At 46.0% G+C, this 25,874-nt stretch overlaps 1 protein-coding gene across 6 annotated transcripts in view; it reads left to right on the top strand.

The window, feature by feature from the left end:
* The window catches only part of SH3GLB2 (SH3 domain containing GRB2 like, endophilin B2), a 47,808-nt gene extending 24,864 nt beyond the window's left edge, over positions 1-22,944 (top strand). The window contains exons 6-12 of one of the 6 annotated variants that reach the window (XM_083423889.1): positions 7,162-7,224; positions 12,335-12,358; positions 16,554-16,643; positions 17,798-17,898; positions 19,100-19,114; positions 19,776-20,049; positions 21,469-22,944. In XM_083423889.1, coding sequence (XP_083280015.1) covers positions 7,162-7,224; positions 12,335-12,358; positions 16,554-16,643; positions 17,798-17,898; positions 19,100-19,114; positions 19,776-20,049; positions 21,469-21,576 — 675 coding nt within the window. In that variant the 3' untranslated portion in view covers positions 21,577-22,944. The remainder of the gene's footprint in view (positions 1-7,161; positions 7,225-12,334; positions 12,359-16,553; positions 16,644-17,797; positions 17,899-19,099; positions 19,115-19,775; positions 20,050-21,468) is intronic. The other 5 variants (XM_083423890.1, XM_083423891.1, XM_083423893.1 and 2 more) reach the window with 5 other exon arrangements.
* The last annotated feature ends 2,930 nt before the right edge of the window (positions 22,945-25,874 follow it).

The following is a 25,874-nucleotide window of genomic DNA, read 5'->3' as shown; positions in this document are numbered from 1 at the left end:
TTCTGCATCTAAAGTCATATGCGCCTAGGTGGTCCTTCAGAAAGCCCAGTCCTCTAAGTGGGAGGTGATAGGATCTAGGTTGCAGCACCAAGTGTGGGCTGGAGTGTGAATTAAGAGTAGGTGAACTCTTACTTTCCTCCAAGAGGAGGCAGATTCCTGCAGAACAGCTGGAATGAAGTTGTTGGGGGACGAGGTGTTTGTACCTCATCTCCACACCCTGCATTAAAAATGGGCAATTCTGCCATTTTTTGGTACATAAAACAGGCCAGGCATGCAATGGAGAGATTGAATGTCACAGTCAGACCCTTAACTGATCACTGTCATTGTTGGAAAGGCTTGACCCCAGTTTTGGGCTGAGCAGTGGTTGTTCGTAGGACTTAAACTCTTGACACCTTTAATGCATCTTGAGTTTTATGTTACATATTAGCTGACAGGGGGAAAGGGTAGAGCTGGGATCCAGTGTCACAAGGGGCTGTGCTCAGTTCTTCCAGCTCCTACTGGTTGTAGGAAAGAAGCTGTTCGCCGTGGTACCAATAGCCAATTCCCTCCTGCAAGAGTCAGAAGCTAGAGGGGAGGGGAGATTTTAACCAGGGCTGTGTGTTGCACAGAAGAAAACCTTCAACCAATGTAGGTGGGGACCTGTGGCCCTCCTGCTGGGCTGAACTCCAAATACCGTCAGCGCCCAACCAGCATAGCCAGTAGTCAGGGATGATGGGAGTTGTAGTCCAACAATATTGGGCGGCAGAGGCACAGTTGTTTTAACAAAAAGCAAAACCGACCCAGACATCTATAAATGCAATAATGCATTTAACGTGATGTTGCTTCTTTATTCCACCTTACCCATTCTGTTCCGACCAAACTTCAGATATCCGACTGGCTGATTCCACATAGGTTGTCAAGAACCTATTCCACATAGGTTGTCAAGAACTATTAGCTTACTAGGTTGCCAAATACACAAGCTGGCCCTAGTGCTTCTGGTTCTTAGGGTTGCCTGCTTACTAAAAACCATGACGACATGAACCGTTTTTTGTAATAATAAAAAACCCGCCCAGTTTCCTATTTATACCACACACACACACACACACACCTCTGGCTCTCCAGATGTTGGGACTCCTGACTCCCACCAGGTTGGCCAGCATGGCGAATACTCAGGAACAGTGGGAGTTGTAGTACAACAATGTCTGGAGGGCTAAGGTTTTCCCCTCCCCCCTCCCTCGTCCTGTTTTTTCTAGGGCTTAAAAATAATAATTGCAGGGGATTGGGAGGTTTACACTGAAACTGTACTGAATGTGGCACATAATAAAGTAGTTGCAGCTACCACCTGAGCAGGGAAAACGATTGTGTGAACTTGCCTTTTTTGCTAGAACTGAAAAGTGTTTGGTTTGAAGCACCAGCTTCTCTTGTGTTCTGACCCGACACCACCCTCTCTCTGGGGTTTGCCTGCCATTATCCCTCCCCTATATCCCTCCTTGGTCCCCAGCCCTTCAATAGGAGGAACCTGAAAGAAACACACCTCCATCCCACCTTCTCTTAAATCCAGTCGCCCAAAACTAGGGGAGGGTGAATCTGACCATTTCAGCTGGAAGGAGTGAATCTTTCAATAGGGGTGCTGTCAATTTCTGCTTATCTCTGGTTCCTCATATTTCCAGTCTTAAATCCAGTTCTCCACTTTTCCACATCAATATGATAATATATATATATTTTAAAGTCTTCGTGAAAATTCAGCAGCATGAAATTTTCATGCAAATTTCTCATACACACATAAACACACACACACACACATATATATATGACTTTTGCATATTTCCTCCTCTTATAACGCCACCTTTTTATGCTGCATTTCACTAATGCATGCATTTATCTGTACACACTTGACCTCAGTAAATGGTTTTTGTACATGTTACTAGGCTGGAGAACTGAATTGCAAAATTTGGATAATTTTTGAAGGCTGGGTGTGTTTCAGTTTCCACACTGTTTTGGAAAGTGCAGATTTGGTAACATTCTCCTTAAAATGTGAACTGAATCTCCCTTCTCTCCATCTGTATCCACAGCCCACCATCCCTCCCCACTGCAGAATTGCAAACCTCCCTATCTCTGACTTCCTTATCCTCTCATAGAGCTGATTTTGCCATCCAAAGCAAATTTCTTTCCTGTTCTCCTGAGTTGACTCTTTCCCTGTCTGTTAGTTTCTTTCCCCTCCTAACTTCTGAATCTCTTGCCTTTTGTGTTGCTGATGTTTTTGTCCACTAACCTCTCTGTTCTGTCTTTTTTTTTATTCTGTGATTTTGCTCAGTGTGAGGGAGATGTGAGTATTATATTGTGTTTATGGTGCTGTGACGTTTTGACCTGAAATGCTTCTTATTGTCCCACTTCCATCCAGAAATCTTTTTTTTTTTTGAAAGAGAGTCCTCTTTGCCCGAGGGGGGCTCGCCCTGGAGAATGCACTTGAAATTGTGTGTGTGTGTGTGTGTGAGAGAGAGAGAGAGAGTGCCTGTGTATGTGTGTGTGAGAGAGAGAGACCTGCCTGTGGCAGAAACAGCTGACTGGCTGATTTCATCCACAGAGCCTACAATCATTTCCGTTTTCCAAAGCCTTTTTGTAAGTGTTTGTTCAAGAGGCAGAGTTTTGGGGTGGGGAGAGGAGAATGGCAGTCAGGGTGGTGTGTGTACCTGTTGCGATACAGTTTTGTTTTGTTTTAAGCTGCAAAATTTGACTTCCAAATTAAAGTCAAGTTTCTAGTCCTTAATGGGTGCAAAGATACTTTGGGGGGGGATGCATTTTTCCTGGGTTGAGATTTCTGTTTCAGTACCTTCCCACTTTGCTCGCTTTCCACAAATTAGGCATCATGCATGTTTGCATAATCTGGGCAGATCACAGAACTTCAGTGCAGAATTCTGATACATGTATTATTATTATTATTATTATTATTATTATTATTATTATTTATTAAAAAGCCAGAGTACACACAGCCCTGGTGTGGTTAAAGAATGTGTGGATTGTGTGTATGATTTATCATGGGAACTACAAGATTATGGTTCTCCAGCTATAAATAATGGGCTGGATAATGGAGGATCAGGGCTCAGACTTTCTCGAAAAGGGTATGAGCTTTTTGGAAAATTCCTGCAGTGCTGCGCTGTCTGACTGCATTTTGAGCTACCAAACTCAGCCTTTTTCTCCCTAATCCAGGTGTGGGGAACCTTGGCCCTCCAGATGTCACTGAACTACAATTCCCATCATCCCAGGCCATTGGCCATGCTTGCTGAGGCTAATGGGAACTGTAGTTCCACAACACTTGGGGGGACACAGGTTCCAGACACCTGCCCTAATCCTTGCAGCACAGTATTGAGGGGGATACATTCTCAGGCTTCCCACACTGCCTCTTGATCACTGCTTGCATATGGTGGCTATTGGCACGCAAAGAGGCTTGCCTCTTCCACAGCTCCTATTTTGCTGGCATGAAGCGGCTTGCCTCTTCTGCAGTTTCCTTTTTTTGTTTGTTTTGCCAGAATGGTCATTGTGGGTATCTTGGCTAGACTGCATACTTGAGCCACAAGACGTGGAGAGGCTCTCATAACTATATATCAATATATATATATATATATAATGTGCAGTCAAAAAAGAGAAAGCATGGGCATGACCTCAGGATTCCTGCTCTTGACAATGGGCTCCCTTTCTCCTTCTGCCGCTTCCCTGTCTCAGAAATGAGGGTTAAGGTGTTCCAGACATCCTGTTCAAGAACATCTTGCTAGGTTGCTTATTGCTGCCTCTAAACCTTACCTGAATTTGGGCCCTAAGGGTGGTCACCTTCCTTTTCCTATAAAACTGGTATTTTATTTTTGGCTTTGTTGCTGAGGGTTGTATATATACAATTCACAGATGTGGGTGTTCCTGAGCAAAAGTCAGAATTTGAGTGCTAGGTTTGGCACCCAAGAAGCAAGTTTCTCATCACTATTGCTTTGAAGGCACTAGTTTGCAAATGTTTGGTGAAAACTAAGGAGGGTTTTGGGGGAGAAAAGAACTGCTTTGCTTATCCGCCAATCTCAGCAGGAAAAATATTGTGCAGATTTGATAAATATTGCCGGGGGTTTCCTACGCGTTTATAATTTTATGCAGGTTACAGTATACTGACTCCCCTTGGGTGTCAAAATTTATGTATATTGATGCAAAACTTATAAAATGATAGCCCTGCCCACTGGACATTTCTGCTCTGCAGATTAAGCATATCTCGTTGATTTTAAAAGTTATTCTTAAATCAGGGTTGAGTTAGTTGTGTCTGCTTAATTAAATATATGTTGCCTTTTTGTGGTTGGAGGAATCAGTTGGGATAGGGGTTACTCTGTGCTTTGTCATCTTGCCTGGCTAACTGTTTTAAAAGTAAATGGGTGCTTCACGACTGCAGTTGGGTCAGAAGTCTTAGTGAGGGGCTGCCAGGCACTTGCACTGGCTTTTAAACTGACCATGGTTGTATTCCATGCACCTAAATAAATGAGGAAGCATCTGCAGCAGAGGAGCCAAGGCTTGGGGCTGTCCAGAATGCTACCTTTGCAGTGGCAAATGTGCTCCCCCAAAATATCCTGTCAGGTTTAATCACACAGTAAGGGACGCGCGTGGTGCTGTGGGTTAAACCACAAAGCCTAGGACTTGCCGATCAGAAGGTTGGCGGTTCGAATCCCCATGATGGGGTGAGCTCCCGTTGCTCGGTCCCTGCTCCTGCCAACCTAACAGTTCGAAAACACATCAAAGTAGATAAATAGGTACTGCTCTGGCGGGAAGGTAAACGAGTTTTCGTGCGCTGCTCTGGTTCGCCAGAAGCAGCTTAGTCATGCTGGCCACATGACCCGGAAGCTGTACGCCGGCTCCCTCGGCCAATAAAGCGAGATGAGAACCGCAACCCCAGAGTTGGTCACGACTGGACCTAATGGTCAGGGGTCCCTTTACCTTTAAGGGCAAAGCAATTGCACACGTAATTTTCTTTGTGTTTGTGTGTCTGTCACTCCCCTTCCACACTCCAAATGCTCTCTCACAAACTCTCCATCCAGCACTGAGTTTTTTGATCTGGACAAAACGACCCTTGCTTCTAGAGACTCATTCACATGAACTGTGATAGAAGGATTCCTTACTCTGAGGTTGCAGGCTACTCTTCAAACACCCCTTAAGATGTCTTTGCTGTGGCCCATAGCAAATAGGAGCAGTTAGCTGGAAAGGGGCTAAACCTCTCCCCTTTGCCCACTGCAGTCCTGATGATGGTGTGGTCCCTTACTGCCTTAAAGGAGCTCATGAGAAGGCCTCTCCAGAATGAAACACCGCCACCACCCCATTTCTATCTAGAGATTTATGCTATCTGCCACCTGGTCACCAAAATGCCTTTATGTTTTGGGTGCTTTGGGGTTCAGCTGGTTATCTTGCCCCATTTCTGCCTGGCTCTGGCCTAGTTTGGGAGCAGAACAGACTCTGATTGCCCTGATGGATGTCAGAAGCCCTGGGTGTGCCTGGGACAGATGTTCCACACATACTCACCCCATCGGCTGGTCTTGCTCTACTCCTGTTCCTTTCAGAAGGACTTTCACTGCAGCATGAGAGTCCTGGCGCACCAGGCAAAGAACGGGCATCATGTTTCCAACAGCGGGCAGCCCAATCCTTTGAGGAGTCCACCCAGCACAGGGATGAAGGCAACTGGTCTAACTTGTCTGCCCTTAGCACTTGAATTCAGTGGTGTATGGATAGCTCCATTTACTATCTCAGCTAATATCCACCGACAGATCTATTATCCATTATCACACCTAATTTCTATCTTAGGCCATCACTGGGAACTTTCTGGAAGGTTGCGGGTTGGGGGTGCAGCAGCCAGATCCTACCTGTAATTGACAGATGGATAAATTGGACAGTTTCAGTTGATCATTTCCCCCTTGATCTTAAATTCAGTTTGCTTCATTTCCACATCAGTTACTGTAATTATTATTATTATTATTATTATTATTATTATTATTATTATTACATATTTTGTATGCAGTTTTGCCTGATGTAAAATATTTGGCAAGCATCATTTTGATAGCCATCTTCAAATATCTGGAGGGCTGTCACATAGCAGCTTGTTTTCTGCTGCTCCAGGGGGGTGAGCCCCAAACCAACGGAATCAAGTGACTTTCTGAGAGTAAGAGCCATTCAGCAGTGGAACCGGCACCATTGGAAAAAGGCGATGGACTCTCCTTTGTGGGAGGCTTTTAAACAGAGGTTGGATGACCACCTGCCAGGGATTCTTTAGATTCTTGCATTGCGGGGGGGGGGGGGGTTTGACTAGATGACCCTTGGGGTTCCCTTCCAACTATGATTCTGTGAATTTTCCCTAAAAGAATACTTTTGGGGGGTATATTGCTGTTTTTCCTTATATGCAAATTTTGGGGGATTTTGTTTGTTTGTTTTTTCTTTGCTTGCTTTGGTTGGGAGAACTGCATCATGCAGAGAAGTGTGAATTCTAAGGACAGCTGCATTTTATTTTGGAAAAAATGCAAGTTCACATTGAAGTGTGAACTGAGCAAATTTCAGAGGGTGGGATTAATCTCTAGCAGTTGAAATCTTTGGGGAAGGAGGCACCAAGTCAAAAGGTAGGCCTGATTGAGTGGAGTTCCCATTGGTCCAGCAATAGCAGGCATAGGCAAACTCGGCCTTCCAGATGTTTTGAGACTACAATTCCCATCATCCCTGACCACTGGTCCTGTTTGCTAGGGATGATGGGGGTTGTAGTCCCAAAAACATCTGGAGGGCCAAATTTGCCTATGCCTGAGCTATAGTTAGAGGAGCTTGCTAGAACGTAAGAAAAGCCCTGGAGCTGGATGAGGCCAAATGAGTCCCATCTGGTCCAGCATCCTGCTCTCACAGTGGCCACCCAGGTGCCCCCAAGGGAAAGCCACAAGCAAGACAAGAGTGCAGAAGAGCACTCCCCACCCAGTTTCCAGCGGCTGGTATTTTTCAGAAGTATTTCTGCTTCCAAATGTTCCCCCTGAGGCCCTCTCTCTCGCAACACAAACTGCAAGGAAGCCTCTAATGCTTCTTACAGGAAATACCTGTCCCTCTAGTTCACCCCCTCCCCACCCAGAAAAAAAGAAAGCCTTCCATTCACCCTTCTGCATGATCTATACGTGAAATTCTATTCCCCCTCCATAGGCTGTGCCTGACTTTAACGAGACTAGACCACGTAATTACATTCTCTCCGCCAGCGCATCAGCGGTAAGATCAACTCTCTCCCTCATCTCTTAGACAGTTTGTGCTTTAACCTCTTTTTATTGCTCTCTCTCCTCCCCTTTTCCTTTCCCTTTATCATCCTGGAGCAAGCCTTTTACTGCTGGTTTTCAACATTTTAACGTAATGGAAGCTATCCAGGACTGTGTGCAGAGCTTTTCAGGCAGAGGAACCTGAGTTCTGTTGATCCATAGGCTGAGCAGCTTGTTTTATTGTATTATTATTTGCACTGTTTATACTTTATTGTTTATTTTCTGTTTAACAAAATTCGTACACCGCTTGATTGTTTTGTTTTTACAAATCTCCCAGCGGTTTACAAAGAAAAAGAAACCTTAAAGTTATTGATAAACCATTAAAGTCAGGAGTTGCTAAATAAACCACGTGCAGCCTGCAAAAAAAACAAACAAACAACCGTTCTAAGATGGTTCCTGTCCTTTTAGGCTCACAAGTTAAAAAGAGACACAACACACAAGGAAAAAGGAACTGGAGGGAGGAGGAAAAAGCAAACTGTAGCACAAGCTCTATAAGGTTACAGTTCTTAAAGTTAATAGGGATATTATTGGCATTCTAGATAAAGAGCAGCCCCTCCCCAGATCAGAACTAGGAACAGAGCAGGTAACAACATCCAGGGTGGCAGGATAGAGAAGCATTCTTAGGAAACTGGTGATTGCCATGACTCTGCTAAGGTGCTTCCTCTATATCTATTCCTTCCAGTCCAGTGCTGAGCAGGGGATGCTTTTTCTGGGCAGCTTCATAGCCAGGTGGGGGATTTGAACCCTGGTCCACAGGTCCTGGCCCTCACTTAATCTCCACAACAACCCTATGGCGTAGGCCTGGCTGATAAAAGCGGGGGGCGGGGGTGACTGTTCCGAGGTCACTATCAGTGAACTTCATGGCCAGGTTGCGTTCTTGAACCCTGGTCACCCAGCCCGACACTCTAACCCCTACGCCACACTTCTCAAGGAATAGCAGAGGCAAGACTGGCAGCAACGAACACTGGCTTGTCTTGGGCTCAGCCGTTCCAGGCCCACTGTGCTACAACTCTCATCAGCCCCCAGCGTCACATGGCCATGCCAGCTGGGTCTGATGGGAGCTGCAGTTCAAAACATCTGCCAGGAGGTCCACCAGGTTGATGAAGGCAACTTCTGATCTTCCTTTCTCTGCTCACCATCCCCTCCTTCAAGTTCCCTTCATCGGGCGGAAATATTGCTTTCTGCTGGACAACAGCAGGCAAACAAAAGCCCACCCTCTCTCCCCTGTACCCCATTGTCTTGTTACCAAGTGCATTTGCACGAGCTGTTCTTCCACCTCCCCGATTGCACGATCTATTTGCACTGTCTCGTTAAAATGTTGAAAACTCTGTGTGTGCCTTGTACTGTCACTTCGGGGGTCGCTGGTAGAACCACACTGATGCCCTCCTAAGGCTTGGGACTAGCCAAAAATGGAAGACTTAAATGGCTTAATCCCCCGACTCATGGCAGGGGGTTGGACTAGTTGACCTTTGGGTGTCTTCCAACTCTACATTTCTATGAATTAGGTTAAAATGGGCCTTCTCTTGCTGGGAAGGAACTTCTCTGTGTATAGAGGGACGGCATCAGTGCTGGCTTTACAGGGGATCCTCTCTGGACCCTTCTCAGGTAGCAAATGCTAGTATTTGCATGTGGTGGTGGTAGAGATGTCTAAAGCATTAGTGTGTCGTCCCCCCCGTCCCCCCCAGTAATTCCACATGTCTTTTTCCAGAGAGGTATTTGCAGTCCAAACTGGCAGCCTTCAGACTTGTGATGAGGCAGAGAAGAAGTTGCTTTCTCAATTTTAAAAGGGTGGGGAGCTTCTGGATTCTGGCCAGGAATCCTCCAAACAGGAAGATTAAAAATATTTATTCTTTTCTTATATAATTCAGGAGTGTTTATGAACCACTTGTTTTCTTTGGAAAAAAATAGAAGCGGTGTTTGCTGTATAACAATGCATTCGGAAGAATGCATTCTGTAAAACATTAGTACAAAAGCATATGGAAACCAGGAGTTGGAGAGGTCCAGTCAAATTGGTTAGATCTTTCTCCATGGGCTGCAACAACTATCTTGAGCAGGCAGCACCCTGGGGATGATAGTAGCATACAGTGCAAGTGGCCATCCCTTCAAGAGGGAAAAGGCTGTAGCTCAGGGTTAAGAGTCTCCCTGCATGCAGAAGGTTACAGGTTAAATTCCCAACATTGTTCTCAGGTAAGGCTGGGAAAGACTCTGGTCTGAAATCTCAGAGACCCAGTCTGTGTAGACAATACAGTCATACCTCGGGTTGTAGCTTCAGGTTAAGTATTTTCGGGTTGCGCTTCGCGGCGACCCGAAAGTAACGGAGTGCATAACTTCTGGGTTTCGCCGCTTGCGCATGTACAGGCGCTCAAAATGGCGTCACATGCATGTGCGGAAGCGGTGAATCGTGACCCGTGCATGTGCAGTCACAGGTTACGCTCTACTCAGGATGCAAACGGGGCTCTGGAAAGGATCCCGTTCGCATCCAGAGGTACCACTGTACTGAGCTAGATGTGCTCAGTGATCTGACTCAGTATATGTTCCTTTTTTTCCTTTTTTTTAAAAAAGAAATCCAGCCCTTTATTTGGAACCTGAGGACTAGAATTTTGCCTTATTGTTTTAAGGCAAGGCCAAGGCTCAGAGCCCCCGTTTCCCTGAGTAAGCAGCATCAGGACCACAACCACCTCCAGATAACAGCGGGGCTACCCTGCCCCATCCCAATGGTTGTAATCACAGCATCTGCCTCAAGGTGTTTTGTCTACAGCCCAGCAGAAGAGGGGGGGGGGCTCTTGCATGCTGATAACTTGGCTGGATTCTGTCTCTGGGCTGCAATTCGCCATCTTCCTCTCCTCTCTCCCCCCCAAAAGGGCCACTTTTCTTTTTGCTACCTGCTCTGCTGCGCTTTGCTGTTGGATTGTCCGAGTGAGCAACCCAAATATATTATTCTCCCCACCAACCAACACCCCACCCCCCCGTTAATTGTATGGATGGGTTTGAGGGCCACCGCAGTCTTCAAGGATCTGGCTTAACAGGGTGATGTACTGAGATGCAAGGGCGTTAACCACTGAGGAAATTGCATCAGTTCTTTCCAACTAACCAGTCGTCTGGACCAAAAGCCATTTTGAAAGAACAATGCATTATGATGGTCCTTGCGGTGTGTGTGTGTGTATTTTTTCTCTTGTTAAGCACACACACTCCCTTGCAAGGCACCAAGACCTCCAAACCCTTAGAAATAGGGACCCTTACAATGTCACACCCTTCCCTCCACCAGATTCTTCACAAGTCTAAGGTGGGGAGAGGGATGGGGGGAAGGGGGTGGTTAGAAGTGATTGCTCCACTCCTAGATGCAACTTCTCTTTTATTTTCTTGCCAAAATGTAGATGACAAGTAGGGTTTGCATCCCAGCTTTTTCTCTTAGGAGCCCAAGGTAGTGTACAAATTCCCCCCACCTCAATTTAATCGCCACAACAATCCCACAAGCTGGGAGAGACTGAGAGGCAGGGACTGTGACCCGATGTCACACACGGGGAGCTTTGTGGCCAGAGTGGGGTGTGTGTGTATGTGTGTTGAACCCTGTTCTCCCCTGGGTCCTAGCCTGACACTCTAACCACTAGGCCATACTGGCTGCTGCTGAAACGTCCTTGCGAATTGGAACCCTCCTCTTGGAAACTTAAATTGCTACGTTGGTCATTCCTGGTTCCTGCCCCGAATATCCAACTTGCAGCTTTCTAAATCCCATAGGATCAATATCTGCTAATGGAACCTAGCCTGTGTTGACTAAGGGTGGGGTGGCCGTGGTATGCTGTGGTAAAGAAATGTTGAAGTCTCCTCTCTGGAAGGTGTCAGCACCCTTTTCTCCCTTTTCCTCTGCCCCCTAACCTGTCCGTGCATTTACTTTATTTATTTTGTGAACCGAGTGTTGCATCTGTTGTCTGGTTCCATAGCCCAGAGCCCAAATGCCAGTAGATGTCAGCAGACAGTCTTGCTATGACCCAAATTGTCCTTCTGAGTTAGTTAAAAAAAGCGGGGGGTGGGAGGTAGAGATATGATGTGGTTGTGTAAGAAGCCTTAACTTAAGTGTGAGCAGTCTCTGGCTACCTGTGTTGTGTCCTCTGCACTCCCATCTGTGTAATGGGTTCATGCTCACCTTTTGTTTTTAAAAACAAAAATAGAAAATTATAATGCGCCATTTTCATAACCAATATGAGGCAACTGGAAAACAGAATGTATGTACAGTATCTGCCAGAGTCAAGACTAGAATCTAGTAATTAAAATTGGTCCCTGTGAGGTTGTTGGTGAGAATTCGAACCTTTATTTTTAGGGGGAAGTCCATCGGCTCAGTGGCAGAGCATCTGCTTTGCATACAGAGGGTCCTGGGTTCAATCCCCATTAGCCTCTCCCCTGCCTGAGACCTGGGAGAGCTGCTGCCAGTCAGTGCAGACAATATTCAGCTAACTGGACCTATGGCCTGACTCAGGATAAGGCATTCTGCTGTGCTCCTGTTTAATCCAGGCCTTTATTCAAAATGATGAGGACTAGAATCTTACTCATTTTTAAAGAGAAAGGCCACAGCTCTGTGTTTTAGCAACCACTTTGCACACAGAAGGTCCTGGGTTCGATACTCATTGGCATCTCCAGTAGACAGTTCTGAGCTGGATGGACCAATGATCTGTCTCTGTATTGGGCAGTTTCCTATGTCCTCCTCCTCCTCCTCCCTGTCCCTGAGCCTAGAACTACAGATACCGTTAAATACATCTAACTTGGCAGTGCTCCACCAGTCAGGGGTGCATGTACAGCTGCTGAAAACCTGGCTTGTGCAAAATACAAAGAGTTGCCCCTCTGGAAATGGCCTGGGTGGGTAGCAGCTTTCCAAAGCAGAGGTCTCACGTCTGGGAGGAAGCATCGCTGTCTGCTCTCATCATTGCTGGTGGCAGGGCCCCATTGTTGTCGTCGTTTTGTTCCTCTGGTGTGCCCTGTCGTTGCCTCTTCCAACAGTTGTTTTCACTGTGGAATGTTGCTTTTCGGTGTCTTCCAACGCTGACCTTTTCCTGTTTGCTCTGTGGCCCCAACAGCTTTGGAGTGACGAGGTGGAAAAAGTAAGTATTTGCCAATGTTCCAGCTCTCCGATTTTTCCTTTGCTAGAAATGTCCGTGGTGAGGATGAGTTTCACGGGGGGAAAGGCCGTAGCTCAAATGGTAGAGCATGTGCTTTGCTTGCAGGTGGTCCCAGGTTCAATCCACAGCATCTCTGGAGGTGGGGAGGGGGACTGGGAAAGAGCCCCTGCCAGAAACTCTGTAGAACCTCTACCAGTCATTGTCGACAATAATGAGCTACATGCACATGTGCTGCTATTTAATCCAGCCCTTTGTCCAGAATTATGAGGACTAGAATCTTGGCTGTGGCATGGAGAGCTGTAACTCCATGCTGGAGCATATGCTTTGTGTACAGAAGGTCTGAGCTTCAGTCCCCTGTTTGAAACCCCCAGGAAGCTGCTGCCATTCAGTGTGAACAATTCTGAGCTAGATGGACCAATGGTTGGTGGACTAAGCTGTTTCCTATTTAATTCCACCTTTTCTTCAGAACCATGAGGACTAGAATCTTACTTTATTTTTAGGGCAAGGGCCATAACTCAGTAGCAGAGCACATACTCTGCATGGAGAAGGTCCCCCCCCTTTTAAAATCCCCAGTGGGTAGGGCTGAGAGAGACACCAGCCTGAAACCCTGGAAAGTCATTGCTGCCAGTCTGTGTAGCTGAGAGATGGTGGAAGTCCCAGTGGAGGGATCCTGTTCTAGGGAAGGCTGGCAGGGAGGGACCAGGACAGGGAGGTGCATGTGCCTCTGCGTGTGTGTGTATGCCATGACATCACAGAAGAACCTTGTGTGAGTGTGGCTGGTGGGCCATCGAAGAAGGCCCCTGTGTGAGCATGGGTGTTGTGATGTCACAAAAGTGGGTCCTGTGGGTTGGGGATGCTATTGACATCACAGAAGGTCCCTGTGTGAGTGCAGGTACTGCAGCATCTTACTGGTTGGAGGCAAGGGTGCTGTGACGTCAGAGCAGGGCAATCTGCATGTGGATGAAAGGAGGATGTGCTTTGATGTGAGGTGGGCCAGGGGACATATGGTGGCAGGTTGGCTTTTGGAAAGCCACAAGCAGAGGCCCAGCAGGGTCAGGGGCGGTGTTAGGCTGTCAGAGCAAGGCAATTCATGCATTGATGAAAGGGGTGGGTGCTCCAATGGCAGGCAGGCGGGTGGTCAGGGCTCTGTGTGGATGCTGTGAGGTCACAGGAGGAGGCCTGGTGTGTGGAAGGTTCAGGTTCTGTGATGTCAGAGTGCGGAAGCCTAAACATGTCAAAGGGGATGGGTGCTTCGTTTCCAAGTGGCCTCAGTTCTGCTTAGAGGTGAGTGGTGTGCATGCTCTGACATCAGAGAAGGAAGGTGGAAGCAGACGCTCCCACTGGTGCCAGGGAAAGGGTGGGGAGTGGAAGCGTGGGGTCTCCCCTAAGTGTTTCTGTGGGTCGGGAGGTGACTGCTGTGACATCACAGGAAGAAGATGAAAGGAAAGTGTGTGCAGTTGTCAGGGAAGGAGAACTTTTGCTCCATACAGCTCAGTATTGCTCACACCAACAGGCAGCATCTCTCTCCAGGGTTCCAGCCCTACCTGGAGATGTCACTGAGGATTGAACCTTGGACCTTCTGCATAGACACTGCCTGCTTTATCACTAAGCTGTGGGTATCCTTCCACCTCCGTTTTTTGCTCTGTTAGGCTGGCACTTTGACCACGGAACCCCTGCCCCCACTAGCGACTGGATATGAAGGTTGAAAAGGCCAATAAATTGTGACTCTGCTCATGAATCTTAGTACCACAAAATCTTCAGAGAGTCTGGACAAGCTTATTGACTTGGGCAGAGGTTGGCTTCCTAAACGTATTTGTTTTTCCTCTCCGTAGCTGATGACAACACATCTTCTAGGAGCTGCTTTGCAGAGTGGGGTGCCCTCACTTATTTTGGCAGTTCCCAAATGGGCTCACCAGGCAGTTGCCAGGACCCACAATGACCCTCCGCAGAGCATCATTCGGGAAACTCACTGTGGGGAAAACTCATGTTGCTGCCCCCTTGTGGCCAATGTCCTTTTAAAAGGAAAATAGGCCCAGTGGAGGATGCCTCCTGCTGGTGAAAGTTCTGGGCAGTAAGGCTGGTTGCCCTTAAAGCATTCCTGCTGTCTCTTCTTCCCATGGCAGCTGGGGAGAGTTTCTGCATTGCGCAACAGAGAACTCCAACGCAACAATTGCGCTGGAGGGGAAAGTCAATGCACAACAGTTTGTGCTCTCTGTCGCTCAGCAAAGTGACCAGGAACTCGTTTTCTGTATTCTCGCTCACAACAAAATCCCGCAAGCAGAAAACATTTTGCTCACGGGAACAAATATACTGCTCAGTGCCTGTATTGGATGCATCCTGTTCTTTTACTTTATTTCTACTCGGGACCATTGAGCACACATTTTTTTAATATACCCATTTATGCCCCTGCCATCAAGCTCCATAAGGCAGCAGAACGAGATGTGAAAACTTTCACAACTTGAATTTAATTAAAACAGCTGCAGCAAAAGCGTAGGGGCCGCTAACGATCTATTCTCCCCAGGGCCCTCTGAAACAATAGAATATTAATGCTGTCTAAACCTCTTTAATGAAGGAGCCCTGCTGCTGGCATTCTTTCTTGGGTGGATGTCCCGCAGTTTAGGATGGTTGGCTTATGTTCTCTGACTCTTGTAAGGGCTGAACTTTCCCCAGAACGAAACATTTGGAGTGGAGAAAGGGGTTGTTCAGGGGGGAGGGGAATGACCTAGCAGCGATTCTCCCATTCACAACTATTTTATTTCAATAGAATTATGCACCATTTGATTGTAAGGAAAACCCTTGAAGCCATTTACCAAAAGAATAAAACAAGGAAATTATGGGTAAAAACTTTCTTTAAAAAAATAATAAAACCTGCAATAAAGGTAAAACCAGATTAAGGCACAAGCCAGCATTCTGCATATCCGGACAGGCTTTGCCTAACCCAAAATGTTTTTAGCAGGCACCGAAAAGTGTACAGTGAAGGTGCCTGCCTGATGTCAAGAGGCAGGGAGCCCCAAATCGTAGGTGCTGCCATACTAAAAGATCAAGTTCTTGCACAAGTGAAACTGGTATTACGTGGCACCTGTAACAGCACCAGTTTCACAGATCAAAGCTATTTATTATCCACCCTTCACCCTAAGCAACCAGGGCAGGTCAAAACTATTTAAAATGCAATATTTTAACACAAATGAACTACAATCACAAGAATAGGGTGGGTCCTTAAAAAATAAATCTCAAGGGTTAAAGGTCAGGGCAAAGAGGTACATCTTCAGCATACAACAAAAACTTTACAGGGAAAGTTCCTGGTGCATCTCTGCGGGGAGGGAATCCCATAACTTGGGGAAGGCACTCCCTGGGGCTGCCTCCCCAGCATTTCTGAGGGTGGCAGAACTATCAAGATCTGCTGATCTTAAATGTCCTATAGGTCTGTAAGGAAGGAGGCAGTCCCTTAGATATTTGGGGCCTGAGTCGTTCTGTGCTTCAAACAATAGCCTGATACCTTCATTTGGGCCCGGAAACGAACCGGCAAAAAGATCAGGCTGTGTGTTCAGCTTTTTCCAGCTTGTTGACTCCTTCCCCTTGCTCCCCAAACCCTCTGTGATAGGAGATGGGAAACCTTCTCAGCCAGAGGGCCATATTCCCAAATAGGCAACATTCCGAGGGCTGCATGGGAGCAGTGGCGTAGCGTGGGTTGTCAGCACCCGGGGCAAGGCAAGTAATTTGTGCCCCCTAACCTGTGGATTTGCGCCCCCTAACCCTAACCCCCAGATGTTGCGCCCGGTGCGGCCAGCCCCCCCTGCACCCCCCACGCTACGCCACTGCATGGGAGTGGCCAATGGGGCCAGAGCTGAAAGCTGGCACAGCGAAGGAGGCAACCCTCACTTTCATTTATCGTTTCCTCTCATCCAGTTTCTAGCCATTTCAGCAAAAGTCAGAGGATTTATACACCCCCTCCCCCATCCAGGCAAGAAAAGAAGCATTACTACAGTTCAACGACTTGTTCCAACCAGGCAAAAGCTCTCAAGGAGTGGCTGTGAGGGGGGCTCAGTTGGTGAAAGGGAGTCTAATTGGGCAAGAGTCCAAGGGCCAGACTGAGAGGTCTAGGGATCCACATTTGATTCTCAGGCTTGTGGCTCCCCATCTCTCCTCTCCGATGACACCCCACTCTCTTGCTCTGTAGGCAGAACACGAGCTCCGGATGGCCCAGACTGAGTTTGACCGGCAGGCAGAAGTGACCCGTCTCCTCCTGGAAGGGATAAGCAGCACACACGTGAGTCTCTCTGGAAAAGACATCGCGTTGCTATTCATGCCAAGAGGCACACAGCACTTCATTGTTAAAACAGTTCCATTGTTAAAACAAATCCATTCACACATACAACTTTCAAGATCTGGACAAAATGGGCAAAGATTCTGGTCCCAGGCCTCTCACCCATTATTTCATTACAGTTCCACCTGGTTCTCAAAAATAAATATAGAGCCTACAATGCAGGTTGGTTCTAAACACCTAGATGCATAGCCTGTATAAAACCAAACAGTTCTCCCATGTGTTGGAGAAGATGTCCCACTATAGGGACATATCAGCACATGGGGTGGGAGTGTCCCAAAAACAGAAAAGTTATGGGGAAATGTACTTACAGAAATATCTTTCATTACAAGGCAGATAGTCCCCATGGCCCCAAGACTGGCATTACTTAATTTGTACAGTAACATTATGTTGCAAATTAGAAACAAAGAACTCATAACATATCTGTTAACCACTACAAGAGCAACTATTGCCAGGACACAGAAATCATTATCACAGATTAATTATTAACTATGAAGCAATGGCATAATGCAATTTGGCAAACAATTTTACTGGGAAAACTTACACAAATATTAAAAGTAGCACAAGGCCAAAAGAAACACAACTTTTTTATGCAGTATACTGTAACTTTTATTGATTACACAAATAATGAGGCATATGGTAGAATAGTACCCATAGTTTACAGCAAAGTCTGGTGTGCACAAACCCTTTTAAAAAAAAATCCTCCCCTCTTACAAATTCCTATAAATTATAATTGTTGTTGATGCAGAATACATTTTACTAATGGTTACAAGTCTAAGCAATTCATAGCTGTAGAAACTAATAATTTTGGCATATATACTTCGACACAACTTTGTTAATGTATTCAGAAATGTTTGAGGGTTTTATTTTTTTTATGTAATTGTTGCATGCCATATGTTCTAATGCACACAAAGATATATCTAAACGCAACCATGTCAAACAGCTTAAAGATGAAAATGAATAAAAACTTTTTTACAAAATGAAACAGAAAACCAGATAAGCCTTACAGCTGGATCCACCAGATGCCTCGATGGGAAGCCTGCCAGTGGAGCCCCCTCCTCAGTGCCTGGACCTCACCATTTTTCTCCTTCTTTCTTCAGGTCAATCACCTTCGCTGTCTTCATGAGTTTGCTGAAGCTCAGGCCACATACTATGCCCAATGCTACCAGTACATGTTGGACTTGCAGAAGCAGCTGGGAAGGTAACAAGCTGTCCCAACGAGATGCGTCCATTTGGAAACTCGGGTCACAACTGCAACCATACATTTACACCCCTCTCATACCATTCCCCACCCCAGAAAAAGAGAATACGGCAAGCTGTAGTTTATGAAAGGTGCTGGGAACTACAGTTCCCATGATTGCTTTTAAAGTGGAGTTAGACTTCTTTAAATGTATGGTGACCTTGGGTTTAATCCAACACAGGGCTAAGTCTCTCCTTTTGCCAGTGCAGGTATTTCTCCTTGCACAACAGAACATTCTCCCCCCACCCTAAATCTATTCCAGAGGTCCTCCCAACCAATCAGAGGGGATTTGGGCAGGGCCTGGGGCCTATGCGGGGGGGGCGGAGTGGAAAGTCCCTTTGCACAAGTGGAAATCCGTGAGCTGATGGGACAGGGCAGTTGAGCACCATCCATTGTTCCTAGCTCCATGACTCTTAACTGTTCCACCCTCCTCCTTTTTAACATATGGGGGTGGGTTTGGCTTTACCTACTGCAGGGGTCTGCTAGCCACTGTCCTGCCTGCCCCCAGCTCAGTCTTGTGGTTTGTTTTCCTCCATGAACAAGCACCTGCCACCCATTCACATTAAACCATGTTTCTTTTTCATTCGAGGCTTAATGCAATGTGCAGACCAAACTAGCGTCCAGGGATTTGGATGCATGAAATAAGTATTTACGACAAGACTCCTTGGAGCCCCCTTCTGTTGCTCAGGTGGCTGTGAGACATAGGCAGCGGAACTCAGGCCAGGGACCCGAATGCGGCCCTCAAGGCCTCGTGTCTGGTCCTTTGGTCTCTCTGCAAGCCACACCCCTAACTAGCACTCTGCACCCCCTTGAGTGTTTTTACCTGTCTGGGATGTATCCTTGAATGAATCCTGGATGGAGGACAGGGAAGGGTATGCACATGCCACCGAATTTTTCATGGCTGAATTATTATTTTACATGAATAAATTTACCCTACTGCACAGAGGTAAGAGTCACACCCGCAGCTCATCCTCCTCCAGGCCTCTGGCCCTGTTCACTTCTGGCATGCAGCCCTCAAAGGTTTGCCCTAAAGAGAAACCTGCCTTGGGCTGGGAAAGCTTCCTGCTTTTGCTCTCTGGGGTTGGTCCTGCAACTTTTCTTGATGCAGGAGGGCTGTTCATTGGCTGTCTTCTTCTGTCCCTTTCTCTTCCCATGCTTTCAGTTCCAGAGGAGAAATGTAAGTAAAAGACCAAAGACATTCTGGGTAATAGAGAGCTAGGGTAGGACAGATGAAGGGGGAAGAACCCTTGGCAAAGTGTCTTCCTTGTGTTGCCTTTTGCATTCATGGCACACTGCTTAGCTCCACTAGAGAAGGCTTCTTTTCTGTGATCCCTGCTTTTACAGAAGTGACCTCTCAGGGGGACACTGGGCTGTCCCCCCACCCAACTCCAAGAGTTTTCCTTAACTATGGATAAAGGTTTCCTGTTGAGTTTATGGGTGTGGGCATCTTTTTTCTTAACATGCGCATTTTAAATCTTTTGTTTGTAAATTATTAAATTAATGGCATTTCCACCGTGGCCTTTCTCCCCGAGGAGTCTAGGGCCTCAAACAACAAGCGATAAAAAGCATATTGGAAACCAATTCCGATAAAGACACAGACTGGGATAGACCTCAGCTTTAAAAAGGACTGTTGAAAGTTGAAGCTCTTCTGAAGGTGCCAAAGATGACAGATGTGTCACTTTTCTGATAGCCTTTTATTTTATTTTATCCTGCTTTGCATGGGAGAAACACCTGACCAACCTGTTAATAAATGAAGTAGAGGTACCTGTTGTGTGATGGGCTCAGGCCCGATCACCCCTGTCTCTTACTCTCCCTTTTCTTTCCTCTGCCTTGCAAAGGCTTCCTGGAACTTTTGTGGGCAACGCAGAGTCCACCTCACCTCCGCCAGCCACTGCCTCACCCACCACCATTGCTGCAGGTGCTGCCACAGGCCCAGCTGTACCCATCATTCCGGTGGTGCCCACTGTCATTGGAGCACCCAACTCTGCCCCTGCTGTTGAAGCCCTGAACCCCAGTGATGTGAAGCCCCCTGCCAGCGGGACACGGAAGGCCCGGGTCCTCTATGACTATGAAGCCTCAGACAGCACTGAGCTGTCTCTGCTCTCAGATGAGGTTGGTGGTTCTCTCTTTTCTGCCAAGTGATGCTACAGACAAAATGTGGTTTAGGGGCAAAGCTGTTGTGTTGTTTGTTTATTTAATAAAAATTATACACTACTTGATTGTAAAGAGAAGGGGGGAAAGAACCCCAGTTTACAAAAAAATAGAAAAGCAATTTTTTTTGTAAACTGGGGTTCTTTCCCCCACTTCTCTTTACACACAGGTGGCGCTGTGGGTTAAACCACAGAGCCTAGGGCTTGCCGATCAGAAGGTCGGCGGTTCAAATCCCTGCGACGGGGTGAGCTCCCGTTGCTCGGTCCCTGCTCCTGCCAAGCTAGCAGTTCGAAAGCACATCAAAGTGCAAGTAGATAAATAGATACCACTCCAGCGGGAAGGTAAACGGCGTTTCCGTGCGCTGCTCTGGTTTGCCAGAAGCGGCTTAGTCATGCTGGCCACATGACCCGGAAGCTGTACACCGGCTCCCTCAGCCAATAAAGCGAGATGAGCGCCGCAACCCCAGAGTCGTCCACAACTGGACCTAATGGTCAGGGGTCCCTTTACCTTTTATAAAAGCAAAAAAACTGCCCTTAACAATTTTAATTTTTGAAGTTAAAATAACAATAGAGTAAAAACAGATGGAAACTCACATTAGCTTTCTAAGCATCTGGGTGGGCATGTCTAAATAAAAACCTTTCTAGCAGGCACCGAAAAGCGTGTGGCAAAGGCACCTGGCTGGTGTCAAAAGGCAGGGAGTTCCAAAGTATATGTGCTGCCGCACTAAGAGATCAAGTTCTTACAAATGCAGAGTGGATATTTTGTGGCACCTTTGGTAATGCCACTTCTGCCGTTTGAAGTGGTCAAATGGGCACATGTAGGGTAGGCGATCTTGTAAACTGGTCCCAAGTTGTTAAGGGCTTTTTATATGCTAACAGTAACACCTTGAACTTGACCCTGTAGCAAATGGGCAGCCAGTGCAGATCTCTGAGCGCAGGTGTGATATCCTGACAAGGCCTCACTCCTGCCAGCTAACACTCTGCAGCACCAACTGCAGTGTTGCTGGAAACCACAGGACGGGAGGGTACTCTTGTGCTTGGATCCTGCTTGTGGGATTCCCACAATGGGCAACTGGTTTGCCACTGGGAGAACAAGATGCTAGACCTGATGGTCCATTGGCCTGACCCAACAAGCTGGTCTCATATTCTCAAGTATGTAATTAGCCATTTTCTGCATTTCGTTTCCCTTTGATCTCACTTCTTATAACCCCCTGCCCAGCCAACCATATATATTTTATATATGTTAGAAAGAGATCTTTAACTCCAGATAACACTCTGTGAACTATAGTCCACAAAAACTAATGCTGCAGTAAGCTTTGTCAAAAGACTTTTGCCTTTTTAATGGTTTGCATCTAACATATTGCCTACAACTCTCTGTTAGATGATCACTGTGTACAGCCTCCCAGGGATGGACCCAGACTGGCTCATAGGAGAGAGGGGCAATCAAAAGGGCAAAGTCCCTGTTACCTACTTGGAACTTCTCAGTTAAGCACACCTGCCGAGGATCCTCCAAGCAAGTCACACACCCTCCCCGTGACCTGACATCGTTTTTCAGAGGCTGCTGACTACGTAATTCCATCTAAGGCCATTTGCTCTCTTCTGGGTCAGATTTCCCCCCCTCACTCTGTGTTTGGATTAAGGCACAGAGGCGACCAATGAGCTTTCCAAGGCTTTTAAGATTGACTCTGTCAACCATTCCCACAACTGGCTTCTAGAGTTGGTGGGACCAAACTTGGATTCCCTCTCTGGTCCAATAAGCCCTTTTGAGGATGGCTGACAGGTGAAATGAGGACTAGCCCCTTGCTTTTTTCCTCCTCCTCCTTGTTTCTGCTGCAATTATTTGGGTCAAACCAAATGGAATTAATGGAAGTCACCTGTAATAGGCTGTGTCTTTTGACCCACCCACAACCTACCCACCCTGGTCCTGCTTTTAACTATTCTATGTATTCTGCTGGAGTCAGTTGTAGGGAGAGCTGGGCATCTGTGGCGCAAAAATCTGGTTTATTTTCAGATTTAAGCCAAGCCTTTGGAGTCCCCTTGCAAAGAAGAATGTTTTAAATGAACTGTGAGTCAACCAGAGGATGAAGGGGGTGGGGGAGTAAAGAGATGTAAACGTCAGCAACCCAACTGAATATGTAGCACCTCCTGGAAGGCAAAATCCTCACTTTCTCCCATTATTCTTGACTCCTGCCAACAATTGCTGTGGCAATGAAAGGAAGATGAAAAACACTGAAAAATTAATGGGTTATAGTTGTCTTGGCCTGGTTTAGCTGCTTAAAATACTTGCTATGATTTTATGTGGGGCTGATTTGTTTGTTTGTGTGTGTGTTATTTCTGAGTTTACATTTCCAGCTGTCTTTCCCGCCCCAAAATAACATTCCACCTTTCAAATAGCTACCTTTATCCTCTCCCCCTCCTGTTGAAACTGGCACGGCTCATAACCAGAGTCCACTGCTCAATTTCTTGACATGCCCCACATTGGTTCAGCTTGCATATCCCCAGTCATAAGGGCAGGAGACTCTTGGAGTAATGCGAGATGCATTCTGAAACAGCCCATCCTTACCTATGGGCCTCCTCCAGTTCTCACCTGGCCCAGGTATCAAGTAAGCCATAAATCTTTTGCTGGAGACAAGAACCTGTCTGAGAGGGGGGGAGGGTACTTTATTTTGTAGGACAGGTCTTAGTGCAGATTAAACCTTCCATCCTGCTGCTCCTGGGCTGACACAACCTGGCTGGCTTATTTTGTGTTTTGAACTTTTATTTTTTCATCTTGAGCCTTTTGTGGATTATCCTGATGTAACAGATTTCAGAGCACCTCCATATGGTTGACTTTTGCCAATAAAACACCTAGCCTGCACTCCTCCCGTCTTGGCTCTCTTTGGGGCTGTGTGTGTGTGTGTGTGTGTGTGTACGCGCGCCATTCCCCAATACCCAAATTCCACAGAAGGTAATGTTATCAAGGTAAGAGCTTACAGATTTGTAAGACAGGGCTCCCACCTCTTCAAAGAGGAACACAGAATTTTGACAGGTGGAAAAGCCCTGCTTTTCAACATGGTGTCTTAACTGGAAGATTCAGGACAGATAAATTAAGTACTTCTTCACACAGCGTGTAGTTAGACCGTGGAACCCATTCCCACAGGACGTAGTGATGGCCACCAACTTGGAAAGCTCCAAGTGAAAAGATAGACCTTTACTGAAATACGAATGTCCATAGTGGCTGCCAAAGCAATGTTTCGTATACACTTCCAGATTACACACGTGATTTTTCACTCACCAAAGGAGCACAGCACTCTTAGCAGTTGCACCCAGTATCATCATCCTGAACCAATCAAAATCATTTAGCTCTTCAGATCAGCCTTCATTATACTATCATGTAATAACATAATTATTTTTCACTGTATATTATTCAAGTATTAAGATTAAAGTCTTAATGAAGTCTTTAAACTTAAATACTTTAATAAAGGCAAGACTGTAATTAGCAAAACCAATACATTGTGTTCTGCTGTATCCGTTCACAAACCCAGCTGCTGCCTTTATTTAAAGCTGAAGTAACTGCTGAAAGGGTCTGAAGGTACAGTCATACCTCATGTTACGTCTGGTTCATGTTACATTCTTTCAGGATACGTCCCGCAGCGACCCGGAAGTACCGGAAAGGGTTACTTCCGGGTTTTGCCGCCCGCGCATGCGCAGACGCACAAAATGACGTCACGCGCATGCACAGAAGCACTGCCAAACAGCTATTCACAGATTTAGCCACCTGTGTTGCCAATCACCAGGGTTCGGGACTGTCCTGTTCTGGGAAGCTTGGGATCTTGTCCGTTTCCCTTGCTTGGGCGAGCAGCATCAACTTAAAGCTTTCTTCTATAGTGAGCCCTGCAGCAAAGTCTTCATTCAGAATATCAAGAGATCTGTTTCCCTTGTTCTTTCGTCCAGTTTGTCAGCTTCTGGCCAAAGGGTCAGTTTCCTCCTGATGCAGCTCTGCAATCAAATTCTCTTATTTGGTGGGATTTGCCATCCAGGGCATGAACGGCTGTACATAAACCTAATAGAGAAACCTAAAGAATGTTTATTGAGTCTGGTTCTTGTGGAATAAACCTGCACTGCATAAGGAACAGCAAGGTTCAAAAAGTTGTGCTAAAGAGTTAAAAAATATATATTGATACATCAGAAATGATGAAGCTTTCGTTCATGATCTTCTAATAAGAAAACCCAAATGGAAAACATTTTTGAAGACTAGGTATTTTACTTTAAAGATCATGCTAAAATGTGGGGGTCATCTTATACATGGGTAGTGTATAGGGTGAACATTTGATTGGTTGTTGCCCTGGCTGTCAGCAGCTATTGTGCATGTTATTTGTTGCTGTGTCAATAATAGGTGTTGTTGATTGGCCGGCGCTGTGGCAATTGGGCAGGCGATTGGCAGCTTATGTGCGGGTGAGCGATTTTCGGCATTTCCCCTAAAAAAAGCTCAAAAACCTTCGGTAACCCCCTCCTCTGGGCAATCCAATCCTCTGCAAAAAAAAGCTCAACAACAACTTCTTGCTATCTCCTGCCCATTCCCGAAATTTCAGTCCCCCCCAAATAGGGGCATCAGTCTTATACATGGGGGCATCTTATAGATGGAAAAGTACGGTAATTCTTTGTGGGAGTCTGCACAAGCTTAAGGCTTAGCTCCATTCTCTCCCTGAGTGGTTGGCCAATATGATGTACACAAGGAAGGCATGTAAAGCCCTGGGAATTACACCAAACTTTACAAGTAGCTCTCCTGAACCTCAGAGAAGTCAAAGTAAAATCACAGTTTTTCCATCAGGAGACTGAAAAAGAGTTGAGCAAGCTGATATAAGATGAAGTATCTCCTATATTTCTTGCTTTGGACTGGTCAATAAATCTTTAATTGACATGCACGAACCTAGCAATAAAAGCCCTTCAATAAATTTGGCCCTAGAACTGGCCTTGGCAGAGGACGTAAACAAGGCCAATTTGAGAAATAAATTGGGGCAAACCGATGAGCTTATACAGAGGCAGTCTTTTGAGCTCAGTAAAAGCCATTTCCCGACAAGCAGCCATCTGTAAAGGCACACAATCAGAGGAAAGAGACACAACTCCAGGATCAGCTTCATATGGTTTGCTCAGAATTAACCCTCATCAAAAACTTCCTTATGATCAGCAATGGGCTGCTTACAACATTAGTGGAAACTTTTAGATTTCAAGAGAGAGCTTTAGAGTCAAAAGATACTGATAGGTCATCTAGTTAAACCCAGCCAGTAATCACTGAAATGACAGATGCAAAAGAAGTCACCAGACGGTACCAGATGGTATAAGAAAAAAATCTAAAGCGTTGAAGAAAAGTAAAAATATTAAAAACTTTAAGAAGCAGAAGTAAACTCATTGTGCAAATAGAAATCAATTACAGAAGCTTTACAAGGTGATACCAACAGATTCCACTCTTGACACAAATAAGCCTACATCAAAAGCCCATAGGAAAAAAGGGAAAAGGAAAAAGACAGCAGCAAATGTTGCTAAATCACAGCAAATGCTAGAGAAGAAAATTGAGAGGAAAATTAAGGAACTGAGGATGGGGTGTAGATATTGGATAAACAACAGTAACTGGGCATACTTTATACTCTTCTAATTGCTTCTTGAATTTTCTTTACTAGTCATGACACTAATTTTTGATTTGGAAATTTGAGAGGGATCAAACTTTGAACCCTATTTCCCATAAATTCACAACACAGAACAAGACAAAAACTTACAAAAGAAACCACAGATAAAATATGTGTTACAAAA

Source organism: Podarcis tiliguerta (assembly GCF_965153285.1).
Source record: "Podarcis tiliguerta genome assembly, chromosome: Z".
NCBI lineage: Eukaryota > Metazoa > Chordata > Lepidosauria > Squamata > Lacertidae > Podarcis > Podarcis tiliguerta.
Note: the sequence above shows the minus strand (reverse complement) of the source record. Positions and strands in the feature narration are given on the sequence as shown.